General features: G+C 37.1%; 2 protein-coding genes across 2 annotated transcripts; one reads left to right on the top strand and one right to left on the bottom strand.

Moving 5' to 3' along the window:
- Positions 1-1,293: 1,293 nt before the first annotated feature.
- LOC122302341 (endoglucanase 9) lies at positions 1,294-4,616 on the bottom strand. The gene is made up of 6 exons (XM_043113549.1): positions 4,381-4,616; positions 3,029-3,532; positions 2,614-2,763; positions 2,340-2,451; positions 1,943-2,106; positions 1,294-1,831 (listed from the first exon to the last, which is right to left on the bottom strand). Exons 1-6 carry the CDS (start codon positions 4,585-4,587, stop codon positions 1,499-1,501), a joined length of 1,470 nt encoding a protein of 489 aa, XP_042969483.1. The 5' UTR covers positions 4,588-4,616; the 3' UTR covers positions 1,294-1,498.
- Positions 4,617-9,821: 5,205 nt separating this feature from the next.
- Positions 9,822-12,165, top strand: LOC122302342 (mannan endo-1,4-beta-mannosidase 5-like). Its single transcript, XM_043113550.1, has 5 exons — positions 9,822-10,283; positions 10,441-10,635; positions 10,811-10,933; positions 11,014-11,219; positions 11,377-12,165. The coding sequence occupies exons 1-5, from the start codon at positions 9,951-9,953 to the stop codon at positions 11,741-11,743; spliced, it is 1,224 nt and encodes a 407-aa protein (XP_042969484.1). The 5' UTR covers positions 9,822-9,950; the 3' UTR covers positions 11,744-12,165.
- Positions 12,166-12,225: the final 60 nt, after the last annotated feature.

Consider the following 12,225-nt stretch of genomic DNA (forward strand, 5'->3'; position numbering starts at 1 on the left):
GAAAATATTTATTAATTTATTGAAATGTTAAAAAGAAATCATGCAATCGGAGGAATTTGCTGTGGCTGAACATTAAGTAGCAGAAGCTTACCGGAAAAAAGAATAGGGGTCCTTGAAAAAAGAACTAAAAAAGCTTTGGGAGGCTACAGTAACAATGGTTGATGTTTTATTTCTCCAAGTGTGGTGTGCGATGAAGATAGAAGCGGGAAGATTATTTTATGGCCAAAATATTATTTGTCTAGCAGTTTGGGCTGGCTATATTTGGCCAGTGTAAAGGGGATGGCTAAAACTAAAGTAGAATTGTTGAGTCTAGTGTATGAGGTTTTTAAGCAACTTAGCTATAGTTTGGCCAAAATATGACTTTGGCTAGGCCACTACTAATGCTCTGATATTGGTTCTGTTTGCATGTTAATGGGATGTGAGAAAGGTCAAAACCACTTTTCATGATAGCCTCACCCAAATGACTAATGGTTTAGAATTTCCCCCACTCGAGGAAAAAGAGGGGGGGGGGGGGGGGGGGGATTCTATTAGAGATCAAGGGATGTTTTGATGGCATGTGAGAAAGGTCAAACGAGTAGGTGTAATTGTGTGGTCTTGTATGGCAGGGGCAGTGAAAAAAAATGCTTGAGATTTTGACCATTTAAGGTCTGTGACTTCTAAGAGACTGGGTCGAGGGTCTTTGTTTGTGATCACTTGGCTAACTTTGTTTTCTTTGATGTCTTTAAATGTATGGCACAAGTAGAATTTTGTCAAATAAAAGGAATGAATGAGAATAAAATGGGGAAATGAGAAAAATTTAAACACCCCCTGGTAAATGTCTATATTCATTATTAAGTTATATGATGTCTCTAAGGTCATTAATATGGCACATGAAGTGGGTTTACTTTGCTCGTGTCGAATGTTTGGATCTTTCCCAATCGACTGATCTTGCGGACTGAGAGAATGTGATATGGGAATTTATGAAAGTTGTTCTTAGAGTATGAGCCTTTCTAGGCTGCAAAATTACTTGTTCCAATAGTTGTTTCTATGCAAGAGTTTTATTGGATAATTATGACTTTCAGTGAAGCGAGCATGTTGAATGTGTCTGCCATGGGTTATCATTTTGGAGAAATCTAGTGCTGTGATTATTCTTAATTTGTTCCATCTTTACTTGACAGTTGACTAAATGGTTATGATTGTGATGGTTCCATGGTTGGGACCTTGTGGGTAAGGCTATGTACATTTTTAGTAGTTTTCTTCTCGCCACCTCTGCTCTCAGTAAGACATAAAATTTTTCATGCTCCAACATGCGGATAAAGCTTCGAATTGAAATCTCCCTATTATTTTGTGTCGCACTATATTTTTTGCCACATAAGTTGTTCATTTTGGGAACACGGGATTATCCCGGAGAGAATTCAAACACAACTACATCATCCACCTATTTCTTGGTGGTACATGCCTAGTTTGGGGTTAAATACAGACATATACTGAACCAACTCCTGTCTTAAGAAAATATTCCTCAGCGGGTATAGCTTCCAGCAAAAAATGCTAGAGGTCCAACAATAGCAGCATTGATATACGTGGCAGGTTCCGCATGACTGTAGTCAGTTCTGTCATCTGGGTAGCCATCGTTTTGGTTCGGACCACCAACAATGGCTCCAGTCAAGATGTTAGGATTGGGGTTTGATGAGTACAAGTATGGTTGAAAACCGCCGTCACAACCTAAGCTTTGTGGATGGCTTGCCAATGAGGGCAATGAGGATCCTCTGTGGTGAATTCTCTTCGGAAAATATGCCCCATATCCAACCATGTACGATAGTTTTAGTGGGTTCTCTCCTAATATGTAGTCAACCTGCAATATCCATGTGTTATTCTGTTTAGACGAAAGGAAAAATTGAAAAGAGGAATAAGAAAAGTGACTATATGGAGTTGTTTCAAGGACATAGCATCTTCATTGACTTGCCTGTTTCTTTGCAAGGTATTTTAGTGAACTCGGAGTGACCAAAAGGCTGCCACAGTTAAATGTGTGTTTCGTGGCGGACATGTATTTGGAATAAGTCGTGAGCAAGAATGTAATGGATGTAACGTACTGAAGGTTGCTTCCTGGTAGCTTGTACATGAGCCCACCTTCACATCAAAGAAATTGATGGTTACTACTGAAACCCAGAAGTCATAGGGGTTAGGAAACGGATACCCAAGCTCTAGGAAACTTGAACGGCTGTAGGAACCTTCAAAATCTAAGGTTACGAGGCCTTTGCAATGCAATTAATTATATAGGAAAACAATTTAGATGTGGTGTTACTGGTGGATTCATACCAATTCATTCTGGAGATCAGGAAGCTATGAAATTATGACTTTACCTTGTGTATATTGTGTACTTGAGAACGGAGAGTTGGGCAAAATGCGGCACATGAAATCTTCAGCTTGTTGCTTGAATGGATCGAAGTTCTTATCATTTCTAAGCAAGGATTTCTGTATGAAGGTAACCACCACGTCAACTTGTTAAAAAAGTCTAAACAAGGGAAAACTACAAAGTCTAAAACTCATAATTTTCTAGCATAATTGGCAGATTTCTGTGCAAATCTAGTAGTGTTTTTATTTTTGTCTATCAAAATACATGATTGGCTATTTTACCCTTGATAGAAGAACACGAGCACCGGCCAATTTGTTGTCCCAGCTGAACATATCGGTTCCATCATCAGCTCCCAGGGATTTCAAGATATTGGAGTAAGAAACATCGTTGGTAGCCATTAGAAGCCAAGCAGCTCCCCACAGCAGTTCGTCCTGAAAATTATACAAGAGAAATAATCGATTAACTTCTATAAAAACTTTTCTCTTATAGACATTCTCTCAAGACTTTGGAGTCATGTTTATTTCCACCTAATGTATACACGAGAACATTTTGCAAGCTTTTTTATGTTACTTGGTTCAACTTGACAAAAAAATATTTTCGTGGTAAAATATATCAATTATGAATGCTTTTGCAAAGTAAAAACTAGTGTATGCCTTACTTAAAAGAAAAGACATTATATTGAGTTCTTCATTGTACCTTATATCCAGAATATGAGCAATAAAATGGGCAGACAGCAGAGCCAAGCGAATCGCTATAAGCACCACGATATTGCATTGCAAATTGAAAGACGTTTTTGGCAGTTTTCAAAAGTAACCTCGAGTACTTCGGATCAACCTTTCTAAAAACCATGGAAGCAGCAGCTAAAGCAGCGGCAGTCTCAGCGGCAACGTCGGAGCCAGGGTTGGAAGGAGAGACCCAATACACGGTGCGGGACGTGTCCATGTCCTCAGGCCTTTCCCAACACTTGTGGTCCACATTTGGGTCGCCAACCCCAACGTAGAGCCTTCCGGGTGTGGCCGTGGCACATTTTAGGAGGTAGTCTGTTGCCCATCGGATTGAGGTCCTTGCATTTTGTAATTCTGGGCCCATTCGCTTTCCATATTCGAGCGCACTCCATGAAAGCATAGTGGTCGTGAAAGCCATCGGAAAATTGAACTTAACGTTGTCTCCGGCATCATAGTAACCTCCAGTTAAATCCACCTGCCAATGATACAAAACTTCTTTTAAAAAGCTCAAACTATTATCACTTTTTGAGACAGCAAGACAATAGAACATAGGGTTGTGTACAAAATGACCTTATTTTGTTGCACCGGCTAACACATGTTTTTACAAGACCCTTATATTATTCAAAACAGAGTTTCGATCTATTTATTTTAGGTCAACTATGTTGGGGTACTTACACACACACACACACAAAAAGAAAAAAAGAAGAAGAGGAAGTTGTTTACACACACACAAGGAACTGTTTACCTTGCCTTCAACCCTCAAAAATAGTTTCCTTTTTTTTTTTTGGGGGGGGGGGGGGGGGGAGGGGGGGTTTGTGTGAGCAGGTGCTGCTGTTTTTCAGAAGACTCTGATTTCAGGGGAGAGAATAAGGAAAAGCTAGAAGACATGACTAATTATGGAGAAATGTCAAAGAAATTTGATCTGTTATGGTACTTTCAGACTTAACGACTAATATTAATTTTCATCAGATCTCACGTTCTTCATTGAGTCTTTGATATATTCAACGGCCTGGCTGGCTGCATTCATGGAAATATAAGTGATATTTTGAGAGTTGTTGATGGTCAAAGGAAGTTGCATGGCATAACGAATGCAAAATAAAATTTAACACAATGGGGTGATCATATCTTGGGTTTCAATATTATGGAGGTAATAAAGAAAAAACGAAAATGGAGTGCATGAACTCACTGTCGAATATTGCCTAAGCTGAACGTAAAGAAAATATTTTGTAAAAATAAAAAAGAAAAGTAAAGAAATGAAGCTTGCAATTCTAATGAGTCGTGACAGGACCAAAACAAAATGGTAGAACAATGACAACAACTTACATGGGCAGGCTGTCCATCAGATAAACCAGAGTTGGACCTCCAAGTAATTTGCTGGGTTTTTGGGAGCCTCCCAGACCTCTGCCCTTGGAAGAACAATAAGGACTTTGCTAAGGCATCTTTGTAGTTGGGGTTGCCTTGGACACTCTCCAAAGCAAAGAAAAAAGAGAAAAACAAGAGGCAGAAAGAAGCTCCCCTTATCATTGCCATTGGTACTCGTTAAAGCTTCAAGATGGTTTGTTTTTTTAACTTTGCTCAGACGATGACATGATGCCCTTATATATAAGAACCCGAAGGCCTAACGTACTGTACATTTAGCGCAAATTAAGGCTTTTCTTTCCATTAATAATTATCTTTTTTAATTGTATTTGTCAACTTGCTTATTTTAGCACTTTTTTCCTTCTTGTTATTATTAATTTGTTTCTGTTTTGGTAACAAAAAACAGAACACGCACAACCATTTCGTTGTATGCCAATGGAGGACAAAAACAAATGCTATATATTTACACCTGATATATATAAGGGCAGCTGGCTTTTTCTGAAACTAGACATCCTTTTAACCTCTTTGGGAAGCCCCAGAAATTGAAGCCATTCCTCCACAACTCCATTAGATCTTGTTTATCTGCCTGCGGTAAGCTCCAATTAACCTTCATACAAATGTGTTCTATCCTCGAGCGATGTGCAGGAAATATTAAATCATGATCCCAAACCTCCAACACCTTCCAGTTATTCTTTTCTAAAACTAGACGTCCTTTAACCTCTTTAGTAAGCCTCTGAAATTGAAGCCACTCCTTCACAACTTTTAATTTATGACCTCGTTCTAAGGAAACTTGCAGCTCCATTAACCTGATCTCTATAAGGGTGTTCTATCCTCAAAAAACATATGCTTTAAGATAAATGATATTTGCAGTCGTGGTTGTGCAAGTACCACACAGTCATATTGAAAAATGTAAATTAATATGGGACTCCCATGAAAAAATAATTAAACTTTTTAATCATGAACCTCACTCTTTTTTAAAGCGATTACGTAACGTTTGTACACTCCACGATTGTATATAGCATTACTATATTATGTTTACTCCAGCCGGCCAATTACTCTTTTTTTTTTAATTTAATTTTATTTTATCTATTGTTCTTGTCAAGTTGTAATTAGTTTCAAACTAGGAACTTGATATGTTCAGTCATTTGATTGCACGTTTTAGTGTTTGGCCAAATCCCAATATATATATAACTTAGTACCGCACATCCCGCTTCACTAATAAGATGGTACAGCGGCATTGGCCATTGACCTTAATATATTATCTTCTTTTTTATTTTACGATCATGACTTTAAGAACATGATAATTCATGCACATGTCACGAATCATGATAGTCTAGGAATTCAGTTACCCGAAAGGACAAAGGGGAACGTAATTGATCAACTTCGTAACTGTCGGGAAATTGAGAATACAAGGGGGATCTTGACGTAGAAAACCTACGGATGCTTCCTCAAATGAATTAGCTGAAATATTATTGTAGTACTTTCACCTTAGACTTCTAGTACGTACCAAACGTATGTCATGTGGTAGAGACGCGACCCAAACATTAAACAAGGATTAATTAATGAACAAATAACTGATAAACATATATAGTTTTTGTTGGGTGAACTCTGTCTAATCTTTACCCACCTTTATGTAATGTCTACAAATTCCTTAATCATATCCATCCATGTCCAATCTATTTCGGCGAGTCCAGCAACTGTTTTACACAGTTTTGTCGCTGTTTCGTGGCTGAAGTTAGCTAGCTAGTACATTGATTCTAGTGGCGCCGCACCAATATTACTTTTAAAAAAAAAATAATAATCATAAAGTTGAAATTAGATTGATATATATCATAGCAGTTTATTCCCATTGTAGGACCCATTTAATTAGTGCTAATTATTAATTTGAAGAAACACATCGAGTTACTCGTGCACTACTAATCCTCGCGTGTTTGGTTTATGCCAGACCATTAGTGTACAAAATTGCCTTTGAATGTGGAAGACAATGTCCCTTATTATGGGTCTTTTTTTGAGCGACTTATCAAGAAACTATAACTGAAAAAAAAAAAAAAATTCCCAAAAACAACGGCAAGTATCTTGAAATTCTCTATCTACCTAATTCTATATGTTCTCGTTGTCAAAAGGTGTAGATCAGTTAATGGAAGGCGCAAATGGCGCGCCTTTACGGGTCCTTGGATCACGCTCAGAAATCGGCGCCATGGTTTTAAGATAAATTGATTTGTGTGTAGGGACCAGTGAATATTGCTTTTGGTAGTTTGTAATTGCTTTCAATTGATTCTCTTAATTTCTTGGGATCTTCTACCCTTTCTTCCCATTCTTTAGGACCAAGTCTTTGCCATTCCCAAATATTCTCCCCGCTTGCTAGTAAATTTTCTTCCTTTTGTACGTTTTGGGTTTCCCAGAAAGATATATATATATATATATAGAGAGAGAGAGAGAGAGAGAGAGAGGATTTTCTATATATATATATATATATATATATATGTTAGTATCATCTAGCTAGGATTTTCTTTTTCGAATTTAGGGTAATTATATTTTTTTGCATCTTTTATATATACAAACAGTTTTATGAATTTTTATGAGGACATGTGACACGTACACATTTTAGATCATTGCCAGCTTGCTTTGAACAAATTATGTGGCTCCTTCATATGTCCTTGCATGCGCATACATATCAGCGACGTGCATAAACTCAATGAACCAGCTAGAAAAGTAAGCTAGTTTGGCGCAAAATTAGCAAAAGATTGTTTGGCTGAGATGACGGCTAGCTAGCCTCATCCTTTTGGATATTAATCTTAATTAGCTTGATTAGAGGAAAATCTTTAGCAATAATCGGTGCAAGTCTCCTCCTCATAATAACAAGATTTTTTAGTGATGGCTGCAAACTGAAGCCTTTGAAGTTTTCCATGGAATTCTTGGCAACAAGGTCATTGGAATTGAATGCTTTTTACGTCTTTTGATGCATTTTTATATTGCTTATAATAAATATAGTCCCTTATCCAAGCTATCAATAATTGCTTATAAGCTTGACTAGTACTCCAAATATAATTACAATGTTTGATTCCAAGTACGTACTAGCATATTGATTGATCAAGCAACCTTAAGTACGTCCTTACGTACAGCAATTGAAATTGCTTATACATGACGTTGGTGACGGCCAACCTGTGCATTAATTCTGTTCGGAGCATTTCTTACGTACATTGCCATATATAATATTACAAATTACGTACAAAAGGTGTGCTAATTTGACCATCTTATATATATATATATATATATATATATTTATATTTTTTCTCCTCATGAACCATCTTCACTTGCCTAAAGATCGATCAGATCGTTATGGAATACGGCATCATGATATATATATGGTAAATTATGATCGGGTTTCATCATTTTATGTTTTATTACTCTAATAATTAATATTCATTTTTAAGTTACATGCCTTTCCTAGCCCGAGTGCATGTTTGGTACGTAATTGTCTAGCTACCAAACTTTCGGAGCCAAGAGCAGTAAATACCTGATCTGATAGTTAATTAAGCATGGTTCGATTACTGGACCCAGATCATGTGTTGTCTTATATATATTCTTTCAATATGGGTTCTGCAATATATGTTTTTACTTTAAGGGAACTCGATTATCATGCACGTAGCATCAAGACTTAGTATCTAGACTTGAGCCCAATCTTGGTCCAGCTATAGTGCCCAATTTTGAAGCCCAATATCAACCATGAAAACAATTGCATGTAAACATTTAAAGTCTGTCACCTCAGAAACATTGTTAGCTGCATGTGTTTTCAGAAAGAAAAACTGCATGCATGATCAAGAATCGGATTAACATCCACACTCACATGCATACGCTTAAGCTTTAGTTGATGAGAAAGAAAATGCATGTTTGTAGGATTTCGGTTGTTAGCTAACTGGTCTGATATCTGCAAGTTCCAACTGATCAGATATTATGTGATATCTCATATAATAAACATAAAAGTTGGTGGTGCATGAGATCTCATATTGTTTGAAAATGAGAAGTTATTATTTTTTATAAGATTTTTATAGAGTTTTAATTATATTATTAATTAGCCTTTTAAAAATATATGCATGGTACGTAGCTAGCAATAGTACTCAACCATATCTATTATCTTATCGCGCGCGCGCGCGTGTGGGGAATGTGGATGGATTGTGTGTATGGTCCGACCGAAAGCTGCCGCACTTATGGCCCGGTTGTTGGGTAATCATACGTGGAATGTTGATCATGTTGTTATAGCTAGCGGATGATCAACTGCGAGACTCTTATTATAACAACCTTAAACGTCAGCCACGTGCTACTCCGTACTATTTTAAGAAGAAAACGTACAGCGCATCTCGTGCATTAATATATATAATCCGAACGTCGCAATATTAATATGTAACTGTCAAAACGGCTAACTCCCATTTTTTTTCAGACGAAATTAATAAATTAAGGCATATATGTTAGCAAGTCTTGAAAAGGATCGGAAGTCATGTTATTTGAAGAGATGAGTTAATGAAGGATATTGGATATTAACAAATCAATTCTTATCATGTTAGAGTAAAGTGAGAAAGTTGAAGGGCCGCGGAATAATGAAAGACAGTTTTGCAGCTAAGCTTGATCTTAAGAATGTTACTTGCATTCAAATTTTCACCAGCCAAGCATTAATCATTTATAATATTATTTCGTAGGGTCATGCAGGATGCTGCTGACTCATCATCACTATTATATATTATACATATATTTTAATTTTTCTAATTTTATTCTTTTTAAATTAATTAAATTTCTTTACTCATTATTCATACACCATATATTTAATAAGAGAAGAAATATATATATTGTATGGTGTATGAAAATGATGACTAAAATTATTCTTAATGTGTGTAAATATGTCCTACTTGTGCTGTGCAGGAGAATTGCATGGATTCCCACTTGGGATTGCATCTAATCTTGCGTTAACACTGCATGCCAGCACAGCTTCACAGGAAAGTAAAATGCATGACAAGTACTGCCACGTACACGTACTATATAGCAATCCAGAAGAGATAACTGGTTTTATTGGTATGGGCCAACACATACCAACTTGTGAGGGTCCACGTCATCAGAAATTACCCACGTGTATGAGCGCCATTAGCTGCTTCTACTGGGCATGTTACATGTTTAGCGGACAGTTAATTTCAAGGCAAATAAACAGAAATTTCTGTTAGATCTCATCATAAGTCTTCACCCAATTCCATGATCATTATAGTCAGCGCGAACATTAACCAAAAGAAAGTACTTTATTCATAAAAAATTATATATCTCATAAATTAACGCATTTGTGATGTTATAAAATTATTTTTATTATAAAATAAATATCATAAATTAGATGAAATCACGTAAATCTGTAAAATTATTTTTATATAATTCAATGTAGCAGTAACCATACCAAAAGCTTATCTCTCTCTGTGTCCTATTAATAACCAACAAGTTCAACGCAAGTTCACCATACCTGGTCTTTCAAGGCTCATCAAACAAACCGTCGAAACGAAATGGCATGCAAGGGGAAGATAAGCTGCATGTGGGGGATGTTCCTTCTTATGGTGCTAGTTTGTGAAGCTAGGGTCCCCGTAACTTCAGGATTCATTCAAACCAGAGACAGCCATTTTGTACTAAATGGATCCCCATTCCTCTTCAATGGTTTCAACTCATACTGGATGATGTATATTGCAGCAGAGCCAAGTGAACAACGGTACAAAGTATCGAATGTATTTCGTGCGGCTTCAGCTTCTGGGCTCAATGTCTGCCGCACATGGGCTTTTAGTGATGGAGGTTACCAAGCACTGCAAACATCTCCGGGAGTTTATGATGAGCACGTCTTTCAGGTTATGTACATATATGACTTCTCTTGGAGATCGAATGTTTTCATGTAGTACTTGACGTTTTGTAAAGTTTAAACTGGACTGACACACATGTACGATGCATGATCTATTTGCAGCTTATTATGAAATAATGGTGATTACTTATACAAATTCTCTGCAGGCACTCGATTTTGTGATCTCGGAGGCCGGAAAGTATGGAGTTCGTCTAATTTTGGCTTTGAGTAACAATTACCAAGACTTCGGAGGAAGACCTCAGTACGTGAAATGGGCTAGAAGTGCTGGCATCCCCATTAACAGTGATGACGAATTTTACACAAATGCAGTTGTGAAAGTTTATTACAAGAACCATGTCAAGGTACTATATTATAAGAGAACTAGCGATTGAATTACAGAGAACTTTGTGAGATTTCATTTGCAACGTAATGATGTAGAAATAACATCGACATATGTGGTAATCCCTAGCTAGTTACTTTTTTTTGTTTATTTAATACTTTTCCCTTTTTGGGGTTCTGTTTCTGTTCGTCTCACAGAAAGTGCTAACAAGGATCAATACCGTAACTGGAATTGCATATAAAGATGATACGACGATTATGGCTTGGGAGCTAATGAATGAACCACGTTGCCAAGTCGATTCTTCTGGCAAGACCATAAACGTGAGCAGTATCAGCCTTTATTAATAATTTATAGCATTAGATACTGCAGATAAATTCATTATATATTTATGTTTAAACAGGGGTGGGTTCAAGAGATGGCTTCACATGTTAAATCCATTGACAACAAACACTTACTGGGAATCGGCATGGAAGGTTTCTATGGAGACTCGATTCAAGATAGAAAGCAATATAATCCAGGAGGTTACCAAGTGGGAACAGATTTTATAAGCAATCATCTGATTAAAGAGATCGACTTTGCAACCATACATGCTTATCCTGATGCTTGGTAAGTGCCTCTGCATCTTTGGGAAACGTTCACTAAGACAGTGATCATTAATTAGATCCTAAATACATGCATATATATATATATATATATATATCACGGTAACGTAGTAATTAAGGGCACTTACGTTTAGGCTAAATAATTGTGCAATGTTCAACAGGCTTCCAGGACAGAACGATTACGCACAAGCGACATTCATGCAAAGGTGGTTGACGAGTCATTGGACAGACTCGAGGACTGTTTTAAAGAAGCCATTGATCTTCGCTGAATTTGGAAAATCAAATAAAGATTCTGGGTATAGTATAAGCGCTAGGGACTCGTTCTTGAACACTGTTTATACAAACATCTACAACTTGGCCAGAAATGGAGGAACAATTGGCGGGGGTTTAGTTTGGCAAATCATGGCTGAAGGGATGGAATCGTATAACGATGGATATGAGATTGTTTTATCCCAAAACGCATCTACAACCAGTGTCATAGCTCAACAATCTAGTAAAATGAAGGCACTTGAACATTCATTGAAATAGCCCACATGAATGCATGCAGTAAGATTCTGTGTAAGCGAAATAACCGATCGAGACTAGCAGCCGCAATGAAGCATATCATGTGAGGAAAAAGAAAAACAACTGAGCTTAGCATATTAGTTGTAGCTGTTTAGGGTTTTGAGTCTTTGACACTTGGAATATACTAGCTAGGATTTTAGCTACATGCGTGAAAGATGATACCTTAAGATGGAATTTGTATCCTATGTTTCCTTCTTATATATGCATGAAATTTGCTTGCGATTTTGCTGGTCTTTGAACAGCAGATCGATCGATGCATTAAGAGCCTGCATGTTATATATACAATGAGTGCGTCCTAGCATGCACGGACATATAAAAATGTTCCAACTGAGGTTTCTGTCAACAGAGGTTGCTGATCTCTTCTACTGCTCCACCATACATATTCAACGTACGGTGCATAGAAACACTGTAAATGATAGCATTAGTTAAAAGAAACCAACCCCCCG

Source organism: Carya illinoinensis, chromosome 3 (assembly GCF_018687715.1).
Source record: "Carya illinoinensis cultivar Pawnee chromosome 3, C.illinoinensisPawnee_v1, whole genome shotgun sequence".
Lineage (NCBI taxonomy): Eukaryota > Viridiplantae > Streptophyta > Magnoliopsida > Fagales > Juglandaceae > Carya > Carya illinoinensis.